This window comes from Pleurodeles waltl, chromosome 3_1 (assembly GCF_031143425.1).
Source record: "Pleurodeles waltl isolate 20211129_DDA chromosome 3_1, aPleWal1.hap1.20221129, whole genome shotgun sequence".
Classification (NCBI taxonomy): domain Eukaryota; kingdom Metazoa; phylum Chordata; class Amphibia; order Caudata; family Salamandridae; genus Pleurodeles; species Pleurodeles waltl.
Genome location: NC_090440.1, coordinates 707,403,261 through 707,428,492, shown reverse-complemented (window position 1 = coordinate 707,428,492; position 25,232 = coordinate 707,403,261). Strand labels below are relative to the sequence as shown.

General features: G+C 47.1%; 1 protein-coding gene across 3 annotated transcripts in view; it reads right to left on the bottom strand.

Moving 5' to 3' along the window:
* MACF1 (microtubule actin crosslinking factor 1) overlaps window positions 1-25,232 on the bottom strand; it is a 1,225,213-nt gene that overhangs the window by 714,647 nt on the left and 485,334 nt on the right. For all 3 annotated transcript variants that reach the window (XM_069223412.1, XM_069223414.1, XM_069223413.1), the window contains one exon: window positions 2,049-2,207. In XM_069223412.1, the coding sequence (XP_069079513.1) occupies window positions 2,049-2,207 (159 nt within the window). The remainder of the gene's footprint in view (window positions 1-2,048; window positions 2,208-25,232) is intronic.

Here is a 25,232-nt window from a genome sequence, read left to right as displayed (position 1 = left end):
TACCCAAATATGCTACTTTCCCACAGTTGTGATCCATCTATTTAGAGTGCCATCTTGAGCAGTTGTAATGCACCTCTTCCTGAGTGTTTTCTATGATCAGGTATTGCATGTGTGTGCTTCAGCACCTTTACTACAGCATGCTACATACACATTTAGCAGTAGCTCAGTACTTGGTAGGTGTTTCCTGTGGAGGAGGTCCATTTTTCTGATTCTGAAGACACCTTTTAGGCGCAGGTGCTGTAATCGTCTGCCACTCTAAACTAGAGGGATCAGGAAAAGGGTTGATTTTTGTATTCTAAGCTGATAAGAGGTTGAAGACAATGTTAATACCCTCAACAGTGTCCTTATAAAGTCTGCTGCCAACAGTATGAATCTCAACAATGAGCACACTGGACACTGAACTCTCTGAAGCTGCAAATCATGATGATTGGTGCTATAGTGTTAATCTTGATAGTGAGCAACACATTGCTCTTCTATTCTTGTATCTCCTGAAATGGAAAGATCAGCATAGAGGCTTTAATGAACAGCATGCTTTTCACTCTGTTAGGATGTATGTGGTGCCTGTTTGACTAATTTCTGTCATTTTAATGACTTTTCATTTGCTACATTGAAAAGACACAAACTGCTTATTACACCCAGAAGATCTGCATGACGTGTTTATGACATGGTATTTTGTCTTGTGCAGTACTTACAAAAATGTTTTTAATCATAACCACAGTGTGCAGGGTTAAATCCATGCAGTGATATAAACTTCTAATAGGCCTTATGAGGATGGCCCCTCTGGAGTCTGAGAGATATTAGGCAGTGTTTTCTCAAATCCATTAAGCTGTTCTATAGTAATGAGATGAAACTTTGCACTCTTGGAATAAATCTATAAAAGCAAATTTATTAGTACACCCTGAAAATACCATTTGGTCACCTATGTCTCTGTTATGACAAATTATATAGTAGACATAAAAATAGATACTTGTGGGATGCGAAATTCAAGTAATTTGCTTTTGTGTATTTACAAGAAATTCTGCAAACATTATAGGAAATGACACAAAATTAAAAACCACCACTTAGCTCTATATTATAGCATGATTTTTGTTCTCAAACACGAGGGTGCATTTCACGCATAAACAAAAGTGGTGCAAGCAACAGCTGCTTGTGTTTTGATTCTTTGAGTTGTGCTAACATTTGAATGCGATAATTATGCCCACTTGGCGCAATGGCATAATTTTGGGAATTGTTATGTGAAGTTGCGCAAGATTACACCAGATCAACTGAAATTTCACCCGGGCCTAGATAAACAAAGACACACACAGTACTTATGCTAGGATTTCTTTTGGTACAGAAATACAGATCACTTCCGGACCATCCTTCATGTAGAAGCACTGTAATTAAGGTGTGAAGGATAGTAAACACTACACGAAGTGGGGGATAGAGACGTGATAAAGGGCCTTCAAACATGGTAGGACCCTCCAATATTTTAACTTTAAAGCATTAAATAAATCTCTACCTATGACCTGCTAGCAGCTGGGATGTGGTTGTAATGAAATCTGAATGAAGGGGTGGTAAGTGGCTGAAACATCCCAATGCTCTTTGGTGCCGCTCAATATACTGACTTCCTGTAGATGACAGTGATGGGATTGAGTAACAAGAGGAAACTATGACTGACCTATACAGATTAGTCTTAATGTCTCTTGATCACATGCCTGTGCATCAATGACAGCTCCATCCATTCTAACTAGGAGATTGGAGGCCCCAGAATGTGCTCAGCCAACTAGACATGAGGTTTAAGCAGTTTCACTTTGGGGCACCCCCAATAGATTTTCCCTATATATTGCAGCACAGTACACAAAGCAGTATATAAAACAATTGTAAAGTATTTATAGCTAGATTATTTACAATTATTGTTATAACTAAGTAATTAACTCTCAGATCATTTAAAGGAAGTTTGCATTTTAATTCCACTGCGATACAGTACATTTTGCCTCCTGCGAGGACATACTCGGTCCCCAGTCCCCTACTGCACTCATGTGCACACAGGTACAGCCCAATCTCACCTCAGCCTGTCGCACAAGCTCCTGCACGGGCACAGGTTCAGATGGACATTGCTGGAGCTGGAGCCTCATCTGCACCTCAATGTTCCGCAGCTGAGAGAGATACGATAGCAGCTTCTCATCATGCTCCAAACACAGTTCCTTGGTGCAGTGTGTGTCATCCTGCAAGGATAACAAAATGTGTAAGTATACATAATTAACAAACTCATATACTACTTTATTACATTTGATGGTACTCTCTCTGTTGGCCACTGGAAGATGAGGTTGATCCAATCCTTGGATTTCTAACTAGGGTACTTCATGACTGCAGAGAATGCATTAGTGCACCAAGCTACTTCACTTGGTACAATCAGGAAGAGCATCTGCACATTTCTGTAAGCATTCCACCTCCAGTTACTTATTTCCTACTTACTAAACAACCCAGGTCTTTTAGACCCTTTCTGAGGCAGTAAAATCAGATTACTGTTCAATGAGTTTTGCTACAGAATATATTTAAAATGTGGACCCTATAGTGTGATACCACATTGCCTGACAACTTAAATGAGGCTGATTTTGGCTCAGCATTTTGGCAAACATTACATAAATAATAACCAGTTGTTAAAAAGTGTTAACCTAAACATCTCCATGCAACTGTTTTTGTTGTCTCTATGTGAACCTGTAGACCAGTTATCCTGGAGTTAGTTAGATCAACTACCCATACTAGTGTGGCAGAGACCTAGAGGTCCAATATGTTTTGGCTCACAAACGCACTTCTACCTGAAAACAGCACTTTTTTGAGGGAAAAAGCTGGTGCCTAACCCTCTATGACTTTGTGACAGCTCAGAGTAAACTCTGCCTTAAAATGGGGCCTTAATCTGCAACTCTCAGTGTTTCTCCTACTAGATAACAGGAGTCTGCATCAGTCAATCACAAGAGCACAGAGCCTGGCACAGATAGGCATTGTAGCAAGATGTCACTTGAGTGTGAACATGGTGTGATCTTTGCCTTAAGGAGAATCATCCCTGACTAGCTCCAGAGGCTTCGTCTTATTTCTCACTTCATCATTTGAATCTGGGAGACAGGAGAAAAAGCACAACCCATTTCTTCTTATGTGTGTTGAAAATGCCCAACTGCTTGACAACTTATCCCTATAACTACTTAATAGAGCGAAGATGCACTATAATAAGAGACAGGGTATCTTTCTCTCTATGAGGGGTTACTATGGGATGCAATAGTGCAGCCTGGAAAGATGCCCTCCAATGAGCATCAGAAGCAGGCTGATTTAGTAAATCAGGGCATTTTCCTGATGAAAAGATTCTAATAGCCTGAAACGGATATGTAGGAAGTTGGCTCTGTATGTGCTATTTCAAAGTAAGGAATAGCATGCACAGAGTCCAAGGGTTCCCCTTAGAGGTAAAATAGTGGTAAAAATAGATAATACTAATGCTCTATTTTGTGGTAGTGTGGTCGAGCAGTAGGCTTATCCAAGGAGTAGTGTTAAGCATTTGTTGTACATACACATAGACAATAAATGAGGTACACACACTCAGAGACAAATCCAGCCAATAGGTTTTTGTATAGAAAAATATCTTTTCTTAGTTTATTTTAAGAACCACAGGTTCAAATTCTACATGTAATATCTCATTTGAAAGGTATTGCAGGTAAGTACTTTAGGAACTTTAAATCATAAAAATTGCATGTATACTTTTCAAGTTATTGACAATTAGCTGTTTTAAAAGTGGACACTTAGTGCAATTTTCACAGTTCCTAGGGGAGGTAAGTTTTGGTTAGTTTTACCAGGTAAGTAAGACACTTACAGGGTTCAGTTCTTGGTCCAAGGTAGCCCACCGTTGGGGGTTCAGAGCAACCCCAAAGTCACCACACCAGCAGCTCAGGGCCGGTCAGGTGCAGAGTTCAAAGTGGTGCCCAAAACACATAGGCTAGAATGGAGAGAAGGGGGTGCCCCGGTTCCGGTCTGCTTGCAGGTAAGTACCCGCGTCTTCGGAGGGCAGACCAGGGGGGTTTTGTAGGGCACCGGGGGGGACACAAGTCCACACAGAGATTTCACCCTCAGCAGCGCGGGGGCGGCCGGGTGCAGTGTAGGAACAGGCGTCGGGTTCGCAATGTTAGTCTATGAGAGATCTCGGGATCTCTTCAGCGCTGCAGGCAGGCAAGGGGGGGATTCCTCGGGGAAACCTCCACTTGGGTAAGGGAGAGGGACTCCTGGGGGTCACTTCTCCCGTGAAAGTCCGGTCCTTCAGGTCCTGGGGGCTGCAGGTGCAGGGTCTCTCCCAGGCGTCGGGACGTTAGGTTCAAAGAGTCGCGGTCAGGGGAAGCCTCGGGATTCCCTCTGCAGGCGGCGCTGTGGGGGCTCAGGGGGGACAGGTTTTGGTACTCACAGTATCAGAGTAGTCCTGGGGTCCCTCCTGAGGTGTCGGTTCTCCACCAGCCGAGTCGGGGTCGCCGGGTGCAGTGTTGCAAGTCTCACGCTTCTTGCGGGGAGCTTGCAGGGTTCTTTAAAGCTGCTGGAAACAAAGTTGCAGCTTTTCTTGGAGCAGGTCCGCTGTCCTCGGGAGTTTCTTGTCTTTTCGAAGCAGGGGCAGTCCTCAGAGGATGTCGAGGTCGCTGGTCCCTTTGGAAGGCGTCGCTGGAGCAGGATCTTTGGAAGGCAGGAGACAGGCCGGTGAGTTTCTGGAGCCAAGGCAGTTGTCGTCTTCTGGTCTTCCTCTGCAGGGGTTTTTCAGCTAGGCAGTCCTTCTTCTTGTAGTTGCAGGAATCTAATTTTCTAGGGTTAAGGGTAGCCCTTAAATACTAAATTTAAGGGCGTGTTTAGGTCTGGGGGGTTAGTAGCCAATGGCTACTAGCCCTGAGGGTGGGTACACCCTCTTTGTGCCTCCTCCCAAGGGGAGGGGGTCACAATCCTAACCCTATTGGGGGAATCCTCCATCTGCAAGATGGAGGATTTCTAAAAGTTAGAGTCACCTCAGCTCAGGACACCTTAGGGGCTGTCCTGACTGGCCAGTGACTCCTCCTTGTTATTCTCATTATCTTCTCCGGCCTTGCCGCCAAAAGTGGGGCCTGGCCGGAGGGGGCGGGCAACTCCACTAGCTGGAGTGTCCTGCTGGGTTGGCACAAAGGAGGTGAGCCTTTGAGGCTCACCGCCAGGTGTGACAATTCCTGCCTGGGAGAGGTGTTAGCATCTCCACCCAGTGCAGGCTTTGTTACTGGCCTCAGAGTGACAAAGGCACTCTCCCCATGGGGCCAGCAACATGTCTCGGTTTGTGGCAGGCTGCTAAAACTAGTCAGCCTACACAGATAGTCGGTTAAGTTTCAGGGGGCACCTCTAAGGTGCCCTCTGTGGTGTATTTTACAATAAAATGCACACTGGCATCAGTGTGCATTTATTGTGCTGAGAAGTTTGATACCAAACTTCCCAGTTTTCAGTGTAGCCATTATGGTGCTGTGGAGTTCGTGTTTGACAAACTCCCAGACCATATACTCTTATGGCTACCCTGCACTTACAATGTCTAAGGTTTTGTTTAGACACTGTAGGGGTACCATGCTCATGCACTGGTACCCTCACCTATGGTATAGTGCACCCTGCCTTAGGGCTGTAAGGCCTGCTAGAGGGGTGTCTTACCTATACTGCATAGGCAGTGAGAGGCTGGCATGGCACCCTGAGGGGAGTGCCATGTCGACTTACTCGGTTTGTCCTCACTAGCACACACAAGCTGGCAAGCAGTGTGTCTGTGCTGAGTGAGAGGTCTCCAGGGTGGCATAAGACATGCTGCAGCCCTTAGAGACCTTCCTTGGCATCAGGGCCCTTGGTACTAGAAGTACCAGTTACAAGGGACTTATCTGGATGCCAGGGTCTGCCAATTGTGGATACAAAAGTACAGGTTAGGGAAAGAACACTGGTGCTGGGGCCTGGTTAGCAGGCCTCAGCACACTTTCAATTGTAAACATAGCATCAGCAAAGGCAAAAAGTCAGGGGGCAACCATGCCAAGGAGGCATTTCCTTACACAACCCCCCCCCAAACGAAAGAGGATGAGACTAACCTTTCCCAAGAGAGTCTTCATTTTCTAAGTGGAAGAACCTGGAAAGGCCATCTGCATTGGCATGGGCAGTCCCAGGTCTGTGTTCCACTATAAAGTCCATTCCCTGTAGGGAGATGGACCACCTCAACAGTTTAGGATTTTCACCTTTCATTTGCATCAGCCATTTGAGAGGTCTGTGGTCAGTTTGAACTAGGAAGTGAGTCCCAAAGAGGTATGGTCTCAGCTTCTTCAGGGACCAAACCACAGCAAAGGCCTCCCTCTCAATGGCACTCCAACGCTGCTCCCTGGGGAGTAACCTCCTGCTAATGAAAGCAACAGGCTGGTCAAGGCCATCATCATTTGTTTGGGACAAAACTGCCCCTATCCCATGTTCAGAGGCATCAGTCTGCACAATGAACTGCTTAGAATAATCTGGAGCTTTTAGAACTGGTGCTGAGCACATTGCCTGTTTCAGGGTGTCAAAGGCCTGTTGGCAGTCCACAGTCCAGTTTACTTTCTTGGGCATTTTCTTGGAGGTGAGTTCAGTGAGGGCTGTCACAATGGATCCATATCCCTTCACAAACCTCCTGTAATACCCAGTCAAGCCAAGGAATGCCCTGACTTGAGTCTGGGTTTTTGGAGCTACCCAGTCCAGAATAGTCTGGATCTTGGGTTGGAGTGGCTGAACTTGGCCTCCACCTACAAGGTGGCCCAAGTAAACCACAGTTCCCTGCCCTATCTGGCATTTGGATGCCTTGATAGAGAGGCCTGCAGACTGCAGAGCCTTCAAAACCTTCTTCAGGTGGACCAGGTGATCCTGCCAGGTGGAGCTAAAGACAGCAATATCATCAAGATAAGCTGTGCTAAAGGACTCCAAGCCAGCAAGGACTTGATTCACCAACCTTTGGAAGGTGGCAGGGGCATTCTTTAAACCAAAGGGCATAACAGTAAACTGATAATGCCCATCAGGTGTGGAGAATGCTGTCTTTTCTTTTGCTCCAGGTGCCATTTTTATTTGCCAGTACCCTGCTGTCAAGTCAAAGGTACTTAGAAATTTGGCAGCACCTAATTTATCAATGAGCTCATCAGCTCTTGGAATTGGATGGGCATCTGTCTTGGTGACAGAATTGAGCCCTCTGTAGTCCACACAAAACCTCATCTCTTTCTTTCCATCTTTGGTGTGAGGTTTGGGGACTAAGACCACTGGGCTAGCCCAGGGGCTGTCAGAGCGCTCAATTACTCCCAATTCCAGCATCTTGTGGACTTCCACCTTGATGCTTTCCTTAACATGGTCAGATTGTCTAAAGATTTTGTTCTTGACAGGCATGCTGTCTCCTGTGTCCACATCATGGGTACACAGGTGTGTCTGACCAGGGGTTAAGGAGAAGAGTTCAGGAAACTGTTGTAGGACTCTTCTACAATCAGCTTGCTGTTGGCCAGAGAGGGTGTCTGAGTAGATCACTCCATCTACTGTGCCATCTTTTGGGTCTGATGACAGAAGATCAGGGAGAGGTTCACTCTCTGCCTCCTGATCCTCATCTGTTACCATCAACAGATTGACATCAGCTCTGTCGTGGAAGAGCTTAAGGCGGTTTACATGGATCACCCTCTTGGGGCTCCTGCTTGTGCCCAGGTCCACCAGGTAGGTGACCTGACTCTTCCTTTCTAGTACTGGGTAAGGGCCACTCCATTTGTCCTGGAGCGCCCTGGGAGCCACAGGCTCCAGAACCCAGACTTTCTGCCCTGGTTGGAACTCAACCAGTGCAGCCTTTTGGTCATACCAAAACTTCTGGAGCTGTTGGCTGGCCTCAAGGTTTTTGGTTGCCTTTTCCATGTACTCTGCCATTCTAGAGCGAAGGCCAAGTACATAGTCCACTATGTCCTGTTTAGGCTCATGGAGAGGTCTCTCCCAGCCTTCTTTAACAAGGGCAAGTGGTCCCCTTACAGGATGACCAAACAGAAGTTCAAAGGGTGAGAATCCTACTCCCTTCTGTGGCACCTCTCTGTAAGCGAAAAGCAGACATGGCAAGAGGACATCCCATCTCCTTTTGAGTTTTTCTGGGAGCCCCATGATCATGCCTTTTAATGTCTTGTTGAATCTCTCAACCAAGCCATTAGTTTGTGGATGGTAAGGTGTAGTGAATTTATAAGTCACTCCACACTCATTCCACATATGTTTCAGGTATGCTGACATGAAGTTGGTACCTCTGTCAGACACCACCTCCTTAGGGAAACCCACTCTGGTAAAGATACCAATGAGGGCCTTGGCTACTGCAGGGGCAGTAGTCGACCTAAGGGGAATAGCTTCAGGATACCTGGTAGCATGATCCACTACTACCAGGATATACATATTTCCTGAGGCTGTGGGAGGTTCTAGTGGACCAACTATGTCCACACCCACTCTTTCAAAGGGAACCCCCACCACTGGAAGTGGAATGAGGGGGGCCTTTGGATGCCCACCTGTCTTACCACTGGCTTGACAGGTGGGGCAGGAGAGGCAAAACTCCTTAACCATGTTGGACATATTGGGCCAGTAGAAGTGGTTGACTAACCTCTCCCACGTCTTGGTTTGTCCCAAATGTCCAGCAAGGGGAATGTCATGGGCCAATGTTAGGATGAACTCTCTGAACAGCTGAGGCACTACCACTCTCCTAGTGGCACCAGGTTTGGGGTCTCTGGCCTCAGTGTACAGGAGTCCATCTTCCCAATAGACCCTATGTGTTCCATTTTTCTTGCCTTTGGACTCTTCAGCAGCTTGCTGCCTAAGGCCTTCAAGAGAGGGACAGGTCTCTTGTCCCTTACACAGCTCCTCCCTTGAGGGTCCCCCTGGGCCTAAGAGCTCAACCTGATAAGGTTCAAGCTCCAAAGGCTCAGTTCCCTCAGAGGGCAGAACTTCTTCCTGAGAAGAGAGGTTCCCTTTCTTTTGCTGTGTTGCAGTTGGTTTCCCAACTGACTTTCCTGTTCTCTTGGTAGGCTGGGCCATTCTTCCAGACTCCAGCTCTACTTGTTCACCCTGTGCCTTGCATTGTGCTCTTGTTTTCACACACACCAGTTCAGGGATACCCAGCATTGCTGCATGGGTTTTTAGTTCTACCTCAGCCCATGCTGAGGACTCCAGGTCATTTCCAAGCAGACAGTCCACTGGGATATTTGAGGAGACCACCACCTGTTTCAGGCCATTGACCCCTCCCCATTCTAAAGTAACCATTGCCATGGGATGTACTTTTCTCTGATTGTCAGCGTTGGTGACTGTGTAAGTTTTTCCAGTCAGGTATTGGCCAGGGGAAACCAGTTTCTCTGTCACCATGGTGACACTGGCACCTGTATCCCTCAGGCCCTCTATTCTAGTCCCATTAATTAAGAGTTGCTGTCTGTATTTTTGCATGTTAGGCGGCCAGACAGCTAGTGTGGCTAAATCCACCCCACCCTCAGAAACTAGAGTAGCTTCAGTGTGGACCCTGATTTGCTCTGGGCACACTGTTGATCCCACTTGGAGACTAGCCATACCAGTGTTACCTGGATGGGAGTTTGGAGTGGAACCTTTCTTGGGACAGGCCTTGTCTCCAGTTTGGTGTCCATGCTGTTTACAGCTATGACACCAGGCCTTTTTGGGATCAAAGTTTTTACCCTTGTACCCATTGTTTTGTGAAGAGGCTCTGGGCCCACCCTCCTGTGCAGGTTTTTGGGGGCCTGTAGTAGACTCTTTACTATTTTTAGTTTTGGTTGTCTCATCACCCTTCCCCTGGGGAGTCTTTGTGACCCCTTTCTTTTGGTCACCCCCTGTTGAAGTCTTGGACACCCTTGTCTTGACCCAATGGTCCGCCTTCTTTCCCAATTCTTGGGGAGAAATTGGTCCTAGGTCTACCAGATGCTGATGCAGTTTATCATTGAAACAATTACTTAACAGGTGTTCTTTCACAAATAAATTGTACAGCCCATCATAATTACTCACACCACTGCCTTGAATCCAACCATCTAGTGTTTTCACTGAGTAGTCAACAAAGTCAACCCAGGTCTGGCTCGAGGATTTTTGAGCCCCCCTGAACCTAATCCTGTACTCCTCAGTGGAGAATCCAAAGCCCTCAATCAGGGTACCCTTCATGAGGTCATAAGATTCTGCATCTTGTCCAGAGAGTGTGAGGAGTCTATCCCTACACTTTCCTGTGAACATTTCCCAAAGGAGAGCACCCCAGTGAGATCTGTTCACTTTTCTGGTTACACAAGCCCTCTCAAAAGCTGTGAACCATTTGGTGATGTCATCACCATCTTCATATTTAGTTACAATCCCTTTAGGGATTTTCAACATGTCAGGAGAATCTCTGACCCTATTTATGTTGCTGCCACCATTGATGGGTCCTAGGCCCATCTCTTGTCTTTCCCTCTCTATGGCTAGGATCTGTCTTTCCAAAGCCAATCTTTTGGCCATCCTGGCTAACTGGATGTCCTCTTCACTGGGGCTATCCTCAGTGATTTCAGAGGTGTTGGTCTCTCCTGTGAGGGAACCAGCATCTCTGACTATTATTTTTGGAGTCAGGGTTTGAGGGACCCTGTTCTCCCTAGATAGGACTGGTAGGGGGGAATTGTCCTCCAAGTCACTATCCTCTTCCTCTGAGTTGCCACCCTCAGAGGGGTTGGCCTTTTCAAACTCTGCCAAAAGCTCCTGGAGCTGTATTTAGGTAGGTTTGGGGCCCATTGTTATCTTCTTTATTTTACAGAGTGACCTTAGCTCCCTCATCTTAAGATGGAGGTAAGGTGTGGTGTCGAGTTCCACCACAGTCACATCTGTGCTAGACATTTTGCTTCTAAAAGTTGGAATACTTTTTAAGAATCTACAACTGGTTCTAGAATCTAATTCAAACTTTTACAAACTTTTAAACTCTAAAAGAAATGCTAAACAGGATCTAACACAAGGCCCTAGCAGGTCTTTTAAGAATTTAGAAAACTTTTCAAATTGCAAAAATCAATTTCTAATGACAATTTTGGAATTTGTCGTGTGATCAGGTATTGGCTGAGTAGTCCAGCAAATGCAAAGTCTTGTACCCCACCGCTGATCCACCAATGTAGGAAGTTGGCTCTGTATGTGCTATTTCAAAGTAAGGAATAGCATGCACAGAGTCCAAGGGTTCCCCTTAGAGGTAAAATAGTGGTAAAAATAGATAATACTAATGCTCTATTTTGTGGTAGTGTGGTCGAGCAGTAGGCTTATCCAAGGAGTAGTGTTAAGCATTTGTTGTACATACACATAGACAATAAATGAGGTACACACACTCAGAGACAAATCCAGCCAATAGGTTTTTGTATAGAAAAATATATTTTCTTAGTTTATTTTAAGAACCACAGGTTCAAATTCTACATGTAATATCTCATTTGAAAGGTATTGCAGGTAAGTACTTTAGGAACTTTAAATCATAAAAATTGCATGTATACTTTTCAAGTTATTGACAATTAGCTGTTTTAAAAGTGGACACTTAGTGCAATTTTCACAGTTCCTAGGGGAGGTAAGTTTTGGTTAGTTTTACCAGGTAAGTAAGACACTTACAGGGTTCAGTTCTTGGTCCAAGGTAGCCCACCGTTGGGGGTTCAGAGCAACCCCAAAGTCACCACACCAGCAGCTCAGGGCCGGTCAGGTGCAGAGTTCAAAGTGGTGCCCAAAACACATAGGCTAGAATGGAGAGAAGGGGGTGCCCCGGTTCCGGTCTGCTTGCAGGTAAGTACCCGCGTCTTCGGAGGGCAGACCAGGGGGGTTTTGTAGGGCACCGGGGGGGACACAAGTCCACACAGAGATTTCACCCTCAGCAGCGCGGGGGCGGCCGGGTGCAGTGTAGGAACAGGCGTCGGGTTCGCAATGTTAGTCTATGAGAGATCTCGGGATCTCTTCAGCGCTGCAGGCAGGCAAGGGGGGGATTCCTCGGGGAAACCTCCACTTGGGTAAGGGAGAGGGACTCCTGGGGGTCACTTCTCCCGTGAAAGTCCGGTCCTTCAGGTCCTGGGGGCTGCAGGTGCAGGGTCTCTCCCAGGCGTCGGGACGTTAGGTTCAAAGAGTCGCGGTCAGGGGAAGCCTCGGGATTCCCTCTGCAGGCGGCGCTGTGGGGGCTCAGGGGGGACAGGTTTTGGTACTCACAGTATCAGAGTAGTCCTGGGGTCCCTCCTGAGGTGTCGGTTCTCCACCAGCCGAGTCGGGGTCGCCGGGTGCAGTGTTGCAAGTCTCACGCTTCTTGCGGGGAGCTTGCAGGGTTCTTTAAAGCTGCTGGAAACAAAGTTGCAGCTTTTCTTGGAGCAGGTCCGCTGTCCTCGGGAGTTTCTTGTCTTTTCGAAGCAGGGGCAGTCCTCAGAGGATGTCGAGGTCGCTGGTCCCTTTGGAAGGCGTCGCTGGAGCAGGATCTTTGGAAGGCAGGAGACAGGCCGGTGAGTTTCTGGAGCCAAGGCAGTTGTCGTCTTCTGGTCTTCCTCTGCAGGGGTTTTTCAGCTAGGCAGTCCTTCTTCTTGTAGTTGCAGGAATCTAATTTTCTAGGGTTAAGGGTAGCCCTTAAATACTAAATTTAAGGGCGTGTTTAGGTCTGGGGGGTTAGTAGCCAATGGCTACTAGCCCTGAGGGTGGGTACACCCTCTTTGTGCCTCCTCCCAAGGGGAGGGGGTCACAATCCTAACCCTATTGGGGGAATCCTCCATCTGCAAGATGGAGGATTTCTAAAAGTTAGAGTCACCTCAGCTCAGGACACCTTAGGGGCTGTCCTGACTGGCCAGTGACTCCTCCTTGTTATTCTCATTATCTTCTCCGGCCTTGCCGCCAAAAGTGGGGCCTGGCCGGAGGGGGCGGGCAACTCCACTAGCTGGAGTGTCCTGCTGGGTTGGCACAAAGGAGGTGAGCCTTTGAGGCTCACCGCCAGGTGTGACAATTCCTGCCTGGGAGAGGTGTTAGCATCTCCACCCAGTGCAGGCTTTGTTACTGGCCTCAGAGTGACAAAGGCACTCTCCCCATGGGGCCAGCAACATGTCTCGGTTTGTGGCAGGCTGCTAAAACTAGTCAGCCTACACAGATAGTCGGTTAAGTTTCAGGGGGCACCTCTAAGGTGCCCTCTGTGGTGTATTTTACAATAAAATGCACACTGGCATCAGTGTGCATTTATTGTGCTGAGAAGTTTGATACCAAACTTCCCAGTTTTCAGTGTAGCCATTATGGTGCTGTGGAGTTCGTGTTTGACAAACTCCCAGACCATATACTCTTATGGCTACCCTGCACTTACAATGTCTAAGGTTTTGTTTAGACACTGTAGGGGTACCATGCTCATGCACTGGTACCCTCACCTATGGTATAGTGCACCCTGCCTTAGGGCTGTAAGGCCTGCTAGAGGGGTGTCTTACCTATACTGCATAGGCAGTGAGAGGCTGGCATGGCACCCTGAGGGGAGTGCCATGTCGACTTACTCGGTTTGTCCTCACTAGCACACACAAGCTGGCAAGCAGTGTGTCTGTGCTGAGTGAGAGGTCTCCAGGGTGGCATAAGACATGCTGCAGCCCTTAGAGACCTTCCTTGGCATCAGGGCCCTTGGTACTAGAAGTACCAGTTACAAGGGACTTATCTGGATGCCAGGGTCTGCCAATTGTGGATACAAAAGTACAGGTTAGGGAAAGAACACTGGTGCTGGGGCCTGGTTAGCAGGCCTCAGCACACTTTCAATTGTAAACATAGCATCAGCAAAGGCAAAAAGTCAGGGGGCAACCATGCCAAGGAGGCATTTCCTTACAGGATAGAGAAAACAATGTCAGTGTAATGGATTGTATAAAATTAGTAAACGTATGAAGAATCAGAAGAAAATACTTTTGATAATTATTGAAAAATAACGTAAAATGATGAAAGACCTATTCAGGTCCCCTCAAGGTGTGATAAGGAATTTGCAGCAAGAGCAAGACTGTAGCGAGTACGTGAGAGTAGACTGGACATCTCCTGCTAAGTCAGTAGAACACATCTAGGCTGATGCAGCATTAGAGCCATTAACACAGACCGAGCAAGAGCCTAGGCCATACTTAAAGATCTGTTTTGACACATCCATTTTATCACTCACCAAGTCAGAAAATGTTTTTGTTGTGGAGAAAAAGACTATTAAGATCACTTGCATGTAAATTCAGAATTGTTACATGATAATCCCAAACTTTTTTAAAGAAATCAATCGTAATTCTTCTCCCTGCAACTACTCCTCCCTCCTGCTCTCATCTGCAGCCTATATAGCTCTTACCATTATCCTACTCTCATGAGTTCTGAAGTGGCCGTCAACTCTCCCAACTAAGTAGCAGAGATCTAGTAACAAAATATTCAATCTATATTAACTTGACCATATCAATAGCTGCAAAGTTTCAACCGACCGGGAAAGAAACATGAAAGCTCCAGCTGTATGCAAACTTAATGACTTCTGAAATTTCACCTTGGTCCCTGATAGATTGTGGGTAGCTTCCCCAGGATCATCAGCTGCTAAAAATTGTGAAACCAGAGTGCTGTTCCCAGGGCGTCAATAGACTTCCATCTGAGTGCTGTCAGCATTTTAGGAACATACAGGAAGCAATATATTACGTACCCTCGAAGCACCTGTGCGCTGCATGTAGTGCTGTAGATTGACATGCTGTGCATACTCTTGCATTCTGGTGTTGGGCTCAAACATCGTACATTTGTTTTGCTTGAAGAAGAAATCTTTCAAATCACAAGGCCTCTGTGACTCCACTGGATGTAGATGAGCATGGTCACTGACTCCATTGTTAGATTATTTTTTGCCCAATGGGTGAGAGTAAGAATGAAGCAGCAGGTTCAGGACAAGAAGTGACCATGCAAGTAGAACAAAATGTGTTAAAGAGAACAAGATCTGCAACAACCACAGGCCCAGGGGAGGAGGGTGGAGGCATGTGCACCTACAACACTACATGCAATGAACAGATGCTCACAAGGCAGTATATTCCATTTGTGGCATGTGTGGCTGTAGATACACATGCTTTGCATAGACTGAAAAGCAGTACTTCTGTCAGCAGTGCATAGCCAGAGGATGGTGCATTGGTCTGAAAAGAAAATGCTGAGGACAGTTTGACCAACCGTGTCCTCCTCTCTTGATAGGACACCAGCACAATAATGTTTAGTAAAAGTGTGGGGAGTGGACCAAGCGGCAGTAGTGCCATGGTTGTGGGTGGAGGATGGTCTGGGGAGGGAAGGTAGTTTTTTTTTTTTTTAGCTGTAGCATAGCAGCTCTGGATGGATATAACAGCCCATATGGTGATCTCTGCCTTAGAAATAGCATTTCCTTTAGGAGGTTGGGAGAAAACTACAATAGCTGTTGTGTTTTACGAAAAGCTTTCCCCCTATCAATGTAATATGTAAAAGAATGTTTAACATCAAGGGTGTGGCATTTACTTACAACTACAGTGTCCGGTTGTGGGAAGAAGACTGGGGGCTCACTGGATTGGTTAAGGTGCTACACAGAGACCACCTTGGGCAAGAACTTAGGATTAGTTCAAAGAACAACTTTGTCGACTTAGAAGAAGGGCAATTCACTAATGCTTCTTAGTGAGGTGGTTGCGATGAGGAAGGAATGGTTTCTTACCTGTAACTCCAGTTCTCTCGTAGGGGTATTTCCATGATAGTCATAAGCACTGAATAGTTCCGCGCATCTGTGGGGACCCCGGAGCACTGATGTGAAGTATATTCTTAAGTGCAAATACCAGCCCTTTGAAAAAAGGTCTGTCAAAAAACACTTAAGAATAACAATGTGCAGCCTATGTGAACAGCTACACAGGCCAAATTGTTAAAAGAAAAACAGTTGTAGTGTAAATTCACGTTTAAACATCTATTTATTCTAGAAATGTAATAACAAATACATTCTCATATTCTATTTACACCTCTCATGAGAATAAATCAATGCAGGGCAGTGTAGCCCATAGGCTGCCATTATACAGAATGTAAATAGAGCTGTGCCTTTAAAAAAGTAGTCTTCCTGTTTCCCATCATGCACAGCAAAAGGCAGTTGCCTCAGTTCTTTTTGAAGGCTTGTAACCTGACATGAAGGACCAAACATTTGTTAGAGTACCAACATCGATAATATTTATGGCAACCTGTTCTATGTCAACTCCACCGGGGAGGAGGGAGGGTTGCTTATGACTATCATGGAAATACCCCTACGAGAGAACTGGAGTTACAGGTAAGAAACCATTCCTTCTCTCGTAGGGGATTTCCATGTATAGTCATAAGCACTGAATAGAGTAGCAAGCCCATCCCCATAACCGCGGTGGAGTAGACAGAAGAATACTGACAAAAAACATGAGTCATGCAAATAAATTCTTAAGCAAGGCCTGTCCAACCTGCGCCTCTGCCCTAGCGTCTGTATCAAGGCAGTAATGCTGAGTAAAGGTATGGACCGACTTCCAAGTGGCAGCCTTGCATATTTCTGCCAAAGGGACATTTCTCATCAAGGCTGCAGTAGCTGCCTTCCCTCTAGTAGAGTGGGCTTTTGGCTTACCACCAAGGGATTTGTTCGCTAACTGATAACATAACATTATACATGAAACAATCCACCTGGATAAAGATTGCTTAGACGTGCCCAACCCTGTTCTAACTGGGCCATAGTTAACAAAGAGCTGTTGTGATTTACGTAAGCATTTTGTCCTGTCCAAGTAAAATTTCAAAACCCTCTTTACATCCAGAGAGTGCAGAGTTCTCTCAGCAGGAGTAGTTGGATTTTGAAAGAAAGTTGGTAATGAAATGGTTTGGTTCACATGAAAGTCGGAGACGACTTTTGGTAAAAATTTTGGATGAGTCCTCATTACCACTTTCGCAGAATGAAAAACCGTGTAGGGCTCTTGAGCGCAAAGGGCCTGGATTTCGCTAACCCTACGCGCTGAAGTGATTGCCACCAGAAAAGCAGTTTTCCATGTGAGATGTTGAAGTGATGCCTTATGTATTGGCTCGAATGGAGGTAGCATCAGACGCGATAGGACAACATTCAGTTCCCATGGAGGAGATGGCTTTCTAATGGGAGGAAAGACCTTTTTTAAACCTTCCAGGAAGTCCTTAATAATTGGAATCCGAAAAAAGGAAGTTTGTGAAGGGCTCTTTCTGTAAGCCGTTACAGCCACCAAGTGTACCTTTATTGATGACAGTTGTAAGCCCGATTTTGCCAAACTTAGCAAGTATGGCAGGATAGATTCCTCTCCACAGGATACCGGGTCAATGTTGTTGTCTAAACACCACACACAGAATCTCTTCCACTTGCTTGCATAAGCCGATCGTGTGGAAGGGCGCTTTGCTTCTTTCAGGATTTCCATACAGTCCTGAGGTAGGTTCAAGTGTCCATATTGCACTAGCTCAGGAGCCATGCTGCCAAACTCAACGATGAGAGGTTGGGATGAGATATCTGCCCTCTGAACTTCGTGAGCAGGTCCGGACGATAAGGCAGCCTGATGTGTGGTTTGAGTGACCGGTGAAGAAGGTCTGGGAACCACCATTGGCGTGGCCATTCCGGAGCAATTAGGATCATTTTGGACTGAGCATTGGATAACTTCTGGAGGACCGCCGGAAACAGGGGAAGCGGTGGAAAGGCGTAAAGAAATGCTCCTGACCAGCTTATCCACAGGGCATTCCCCAGTGTCCCTGGATGGTAATATCTGGAGGCGAAGTTTTGGCATTTTTTGTTTTCTGGGGTTGCGAATAGGTCTATAGAGGGTGTACCCCATATTGCGAAAATGGAACGAACGACATCGTCGTGTAGCACCCATTCGTGGTTCTCGTCCATTACGCGACTGAGGGCATCCGCTTGAACATTCTGGATGCCAGGCAGGTGAGTTGCCACTAGCGACAGGTTCCTGGCTAGAAGCCAATGCCAGATTGTCTTAGCCTCTCTGGATAAAATCCTGGACCTGGTGCCTCCTTGTTTGTTTACGTAGTACATAGTGGCCACGTTGTCCGTCTGGAGAAGGAGAGTTTCTGCTCTCAGAGAGGGAAGGAAGGCTTTGAGCGCAAGGTGGACTGCGCGAAGCTCCAGCAGGTTGATATGATAGAGACTCTCTCTCCGTGACCACTTGCCTTGGACTCGAAGATGTTCCATGTGCGCTCCCCATCCGAGCAGTGATGCATCTGTTACGATGGTTTGAGCTGGAGGCTGTTGTTGGAACGGAATCCCCACCAAGAGATTTTTGGGTAAACACCACCATTTGAGGGACTGTAGGGCATGGGGAGAAAGGAGGACTTTGCTCTCCCAATCGTCCATCAGTTGACACCATTGATCCTCCAGGTTTTCCTGTAATGGTCTCATATGGTGGCGAGCATTGGGAACGAGATGGATACAAGACGCCATTGAGCCCAGTAGAGAAGCTATTACTCTTGCAGTGGTCTGTGGAGTTTCCTGTAGTTGTTTGCACTTTTGGAGAATCGATAATCGTTGTTCCTCTGAAGGAAACACCTTTCCTAGATTGGTATCTATAATGGCCCCTAAGTAATGCAACCTCTGAACAGGCGTTGCTGTGGACTTCAGGAGATTGACTTGAAGACCGAGATTCTGTAACAGCTGTAGAGCCCATTTGAAATGCTGTTGCACCTCTAGATAACTGGAGGCCTTTATGAGCCAATCGTCTAGATAGGGGTAGACAAATATTCGATGTTTCCTCAAGTGGGCGGCTACCACGGCCATGCATTTGGAAAAAGTTCTCGGCGCTGATTTGAGGCCGAAGGGTAGAACCGCAAATTGGTAATGACGTTTTCCGATGGTGAACCTTAGGAATTTTCGATGTTTCTTGGTCACCGGAATATGAAAGTAAGCGTCGCAAAGGTCTATCGCACAGAGCAGTCGCCCTGACGAAGATGTGGGTAAATTTGGTGCAAGGATAGCATCCTGAATTTCTCTTTGCGAATCCACTTGTTTGCTGTCCTTAGATCTAAAATGGGACGAAACTCTTGCTTGTCTTTTTTTGGCACAAGGAAATACCTCGAATAAATCCCTTTCCCTTGCTGGTTGATCGGGACGGGTTCTATGGCTCTTTTTTGTAATAGAATAGTGACTTCTAACTGAAGAGCTTCGAGGTGGTGGCTGGCTGGTTTGGGTGGAACAGATGGTGGAGGACTGGTGAATCTGAGAGCGTAACCATGTCTCACAATATTCAATACCCAGGCGTCTGACGTGATGTGTAGCCACTCGTCCAGATGATTTGAGATACTTCCCCCTACCGGAGTGGATAACGGAGGAGGGGGAAGCGAAGATTCAGGGCTTAGACGCGGGAGCCTGTCGAGTCGTCTGAGTTTGAGGTGTTGAACGACCCAATGTCGACCTTCGTTGTGTGGAGAAGCTCCTTTGGTGCTGCTGCTGCTGGGGGCGTGAAGACATCCAGTGTGGTGTCTGATACCTGTGGGTGAAAAGTCTTCACTGATATGGACGGAATACCTTTCGTTGTTCTTTCGGGCGTTCCATGCCTACCGCTTTTAGGGTATCTAGCTCAGACTTCATCCTGGCCATCTCGTCATCGGCATGAGAGCCGAACAAAGTGGAGCCTGAGAAAGGTAAATTTTGTATTCTCTGCTGTGCTTCTGGTTTGAGAGATGTTAGTCGCAACCATGCGTGTCTTCTTAGCGCTATTCCGTGAGCATAGTTATGTGCGGATAGTACCGAAGAATCAGCCGCAGCACTTATTACCTGGTTAGAAACCATGGCTCCCTCACCCACGACCTCCAGGAAATCTTCCCTTTTGTCATTAGGAAGATGGTCCGCAAACTGCAGTATAGAGTCCCAGAGGGATTGATCGTATCTCCCTAATAAAGCAGTGACGCTGGCTGCTTTCATTGTGATGGCTGCAGTAGAGCATACTTTTCGGCCTGCAGCATTGATCTTTCTGCTCTCTTTATCCGGAGGTGAGGAGGAAGACGGTGATGTAGAGTGCAATTTCTTTGCCGCTACTATAACCACCGAGTCCGGTACTGGGTCCGACCTCAAGAATAGAGGATCTTGTTCTGGTGGACGATACTTCTTAATAAGTCTGGAAGGAGCAGACTTCGTTGCGGCCGGTGTAAGAAAAATATCCATTGCCGGTTCAATAAGACCCGGAACCAGTGGAAGCAAAGGTCTCGAAGATGTCCTCTGATGCAAGGTCTCGAAGATTACTGATGTCGATGGGGCAGGTACCGCCAACGGGATATTCAGTTTGCTCGCCCCTCGCACTAAGACCTCCTGGAATATATTCAAATCATCTATGGGGGACACTCTCGGGGACGGTGAGTCCGATAGGGTTGGAGAGTAGTCCCGTGTAGACGAAGAAGAATGTCTATGATTTGAATGCTGAGATCTCTGCCGTGACTCATGACGACGGTGCCGAGAGGAAGATGAACGTCTAGAGGAATGTCCAGAATGCCTTACGGATCGCGTTGGAGTCCTCAGAACAGACTCTGAAGGAGGAGCCGTAGGTGTTACTGGTGTCTGCGGCAACGGCGACTGATGAGGAGAGAGCTGTGTATACCCTGGAAGCAGTATGAGTGAGGCCGAGGATTCTGACGTGGTATAAACCCTTCTAGGTCTCTTTGATTGTCGCCTCGACGTCGACACACTCCTCAACGTCGAAGTGACGTTGACCCTCGACGTCTCTGTGGTGACGGCGAACGTCTCCGACGGCGAGCACTCTCCCTCGACGTCGATCGCCCTCGCCGTGTCGACGGCGAGCCGGACTCAGATCTCCTCGACGTGGATCGTCCTCGCCGTGTCGACGGCGACCCAGATCCTCTCGACGGCAAGCGTCCACGCCGTCTCGACGGCGAAATGGCTGTCGACGGCGAACGATGCTTCTTCTTCGCCGGTGAACCACTCCTCGACGGCGAGCATGTTGCCGCCGTTCCCTGTCTCGACGTCGACGCCCTCGACGTCGTCGGAGACCTGTGTCGTTTTTGAGCAGGTCTGGTAGGAGTTATAGAGGAAACAGGGTGAGCCCTGGTAGAAGACTGACCTTCTCCTCGCTCTGTGGTAGAATGACCACTTTTTCTCCTGTCCTCTCTCGCCTGAAGTCGGATTTTCTCCCTATCATGAAGAGTTCTTCTGGAGAAAGTTTTACAGATGTCACACGACTCCGGTTTGTGGCTGGATGGAAGACAAATTATACAGACCCGATGTGGATCTGTTTTAGCCTTTTTTCTGCCACAAGCAGGGCATTTATCAAAAAGTGAAGGCATTTCTAAACTAGAAAAACCTCAAAATTCTGTCAGAATTTAACAGAAAAGAGTAGGAAATGATCACTCAATATTAAAAACGTCGAGTGAAATTGAAATTCAAAATATTTTGAATGAATTTCTGTCACAAAAAGGCTTTGTGAGGTAGAGCTCAATGCTTCAGGGTCCTGTCAGAAAGGAGCCGGAAAAAAGAACTAAGGCAACTGCCTTTTGCTGTGCATGATGGGAAACAGGAAGACTTTACTTTCTTAAAGGCACAGCTCTATTTACATTCTGTATAATGGCAGCCTATGGGCTACACTGCCCTGCATTGTTTTATTCTCATGAGAGGTGTAAATAGAATATGAGAATGTATTTGTTATTACATTTCTAGAATAAATAGATGTTTAAACGTGAATTTACACTACAACTGTTTTTCTTTTAACAATTTGGCCTGTGTAGCTGTTCACATAGGCTGCACATTGTTATTCTTAAGTGTTTTTTGACAGACCTTTTTTCAAAGGGCTGGTATTTGCACTTAAGAATATACTTCACATCAGTGCTCCGGGGTCCCCGCAGGCGCGCAGAACTATTCAGTGCTTATGACTATCATGGAAATCCCCTACAAGAGAAGTCAACTTTCCAAGAGAGGAACTGAAGGGGCCATAAATGTGTGGGCTCAAAGGGCGGCGCCACTAGTCTAGTGAGGACAATGCTAAGGATCCAGACTGGAGCATGGAGAGCCCTAGGTGGGATGACCCGCTTGAAGACCCTCTATGAAGGCTTTGATAACAGAGATCAAGAAGTGAGAAGTGTGTTCACTGTTATCCATGCACACCGCAATAGCGGTTAAAAGTGTAGACTGATTAAAGTATAAACCAACCCAGACTTTTCGAAGTGTAGGAGATAACAAATGATGTTGCGCACCGTGTGGTGAATTAATCTATGTTAATTAGAGTAAGGTAGTGACAAAACATTTCCACTTCGAAGTGTAGCAGATGCCTGTGGTGAGTCTACATTCTTCTTTAATCATGTTCATACACTCTTGCAGCAGTCCAAGGTAACCAAACACTATGACCTCAGGATCCAAATCGCTATGTTGGGCTGCCTGTGATCTAGCCTGTCTGAGGAGTTTCTCGTGTGTACAATAGACACCTTGAGCAGGCTGGAGAACCATGGTTGCCTGGTTCATGCTGAAGCCACGAGGGAGTGTGAGTGAGGTTTGCCTCAGCATCCTGACCACATGTGGAATAGGTGGGAAAGGAGGAAAAGCATAGACAAAGATCCCTGAACAATTAATCCACAGAGCATTGCCTATGGACTGGGGGTGTGGGAACCTGGCAGCAAAGTTTTGACATTCTGCATTTTCTGTAGTGGTGAACAGAGACTGTCTGGGATGCCACAACTGTGGAAGTAGGGGAGCAGGATTTGCATGTGAAGTTTCCCACTCGTGGACTTGCTGCTGTGTCTTGCTGAGTAGGTCTGCAGTCGTCTACTGTCATTTTGTTTAGCTGTGTCCCCCCAGCTATCTAGGGATGCATCCATGGTGATGGTCACTCAAAGAACAGGGTCAGCATAGGGCCTAACTTGCTATAAATTGTTGCTGTCCTATCACTGCAGAGAGCAATCGGTGCTGGCCCGTACCACACTAGATCTTCCATGTGACCCTCGTGTATGACCTCTGACTGCAGAGGCATTCCTGAAATGGGCACACATTAAGTCTGGTATGGGGCACTGCAGCAATGCATGATGCTATGATGCCTAGCAGGTGCACAACAGTGCAAACTGATATGTCACTGTTGGAATGCTTACATATTTTGATGGGGAAGACTTTTCACACTGCGGAATTAAGGACTGCCCCAAGGAATGTTTGGGTCCGAAGTAGTCCCAAGAGGGCCTTCGAGGCATTTACTGTGAAACCTAAACTGTGAAGGAGGGATAATGTGACCTGGGTGCGGACTAGCCATTTGTGTCGGCTTGCACTCTTGATTAGCCAGTATTCAAGCTGGTAATTTTAGGAGGGAGAGGGGCGGACAGGACACACATGCATGCACTCGCCTACACTCATTTATTCACATTAACACAGACGCGCAAGCGCACACATCCATTCGCAACACACATTACCAAGTATTCAAACATACACACACGCACCAAACGTTAATTTAAAGAAGAAAAAAACACACACACACGCTCCCTGCAGCTCAGCCTAGGAGGCGCCAGAAGGGTTGGGACTGCTGCCTTGCCTCACTGGTTGACCGTAGGTCAGCCAGTGAGCGAAGGCAGCAGCCCTAAGCCTCGGAGGTCCCAGGAGGGTTGGCACTGCTGCCTCCACTCGTTGGCTGACCTTACAGTGAGACTACTGACCCCACCCCACTCTGTGATGAGGTATCACTGATTGACACTCACCCTGGGTGCTTCAGGGCTGAAAAGTGATAAATAGTGCATGTCTAGCTCTTGCCTGCCTGACCTGAAATGAAGTGTGTCTATCAGGCTGGCCTTTGCTCAACCTGACAGACACTCTTTTTGAGGGGCAAAAGGCGAGGGGGCGTGGCCCCTGAGCCCCAAAGAACGGGACGCAGCTGTATTCAAGGTAGGGGAAGACATAAAACCCTTCCTCTTTAAATCAGCAGCCATCACCACTTAAAGATTTGAGGAAAACCCATGCAGCTGTGGTGACTCCAAAGCAGCAAGACCTTGAAATGGTAGAGTTGACCACTTACCACGAAATGGAGGTGGTGGCGATGAGCTGAATGAATCTGGATATGAAAGTAGGCGTCTTTCAGGTCGCGGGGGCAATGAAGTCACCTGGCTGCAGCAGAGGGATGGCATCCTGTAGGGTGACCATATGGTAATATTCTGAAACAAAATATCTGTTGAGATGATGGAGGCTGCGATATGGTCTGAGAGAGCCGTCCTTCTTGGGGATGAGGAAACATAGGGAACAGATGTCTTTGCCTGGTGTAGTGGGGACACTGGCTCTATGGCACATTTTGACAGGAGCACTTGAACCTCCTCTTGGTGGAACCTCAGATGATTGGGACTGAGGGTGTGGGAGCCAGAGGAAACATTTGGTAGTCAGATGCCGTGCTCTATTATAGATAGGACCTACTTGTCTGTAATAATTACTTCCCAGCAAGGAAGAAATTTCCGAAGTCTTCCCCCTACAGGTGTTGTGTGATCGGGGGAACGCTGGTAAGTAAGATCTGAAAGAAGAGGATCCCTTGCTAGGGGTTCCTCTGCCTCTACCCTTCGAGTTGTTCTCCCTAATGGAGCCCCATGATAAGCTTCTGCCACTGTGTCGCTGTTAGATTTGCTGCTGCCCTTGGTAGGAGTGGAAGGGTACTGAGGAAACGGTTTTTGAGCCTCCTATGGAGAGTTGCCTGTGAAAGAAACAACACCTGCTTGAGAGAGTCAGCAAGGCATCGCCTTTGCAATGTCCATGTTAATCTCTTCAAGCATTGTGTTTACCTGCGGTCTGAAGAGATGCTCCTCATCGAATGTTAGATTGATGAGGTGCTGTTGCACTCAGGCTTGAAACCCAACATGGAGATCAAGGAATGGTGCCACAAGATGGAGGAGTTGACTTCCCCTTGCAGTGGTATCAGCTGCATCACAGGCACGCTGGATGTTGGCATTTAAGATGACCATGCCTTCCTCTATCAGCTGTTTCCCCCTTCTTACAGTATTTATTGGGGGAGGTGCTAAAAGAGCCCTTCAATATCCTCCCAGTAGGCCCCGGTTGCACTTAAATAGGGGGCCTACAGAGTGGCAATGCATCAATGTGTATCCGCACCAACCACAACTTTTATCCCTGCAGAATTAATTTGCTTAATCTACTGGTTAGGAGGTGGAGTGTCACCAGTATCCTGGGCTGCTGCCCTCTTCCTAGTGGTGGGTCACCAGAAGCAAGTCCGGTAGAACATAACTCCTAGCGTAACACTGTGTAGGATTTCACAGGCTCTTTAAATATATCATAGGCAATCATCTTCCTCCAGGGTGGTGTACAGGTCTACATTATG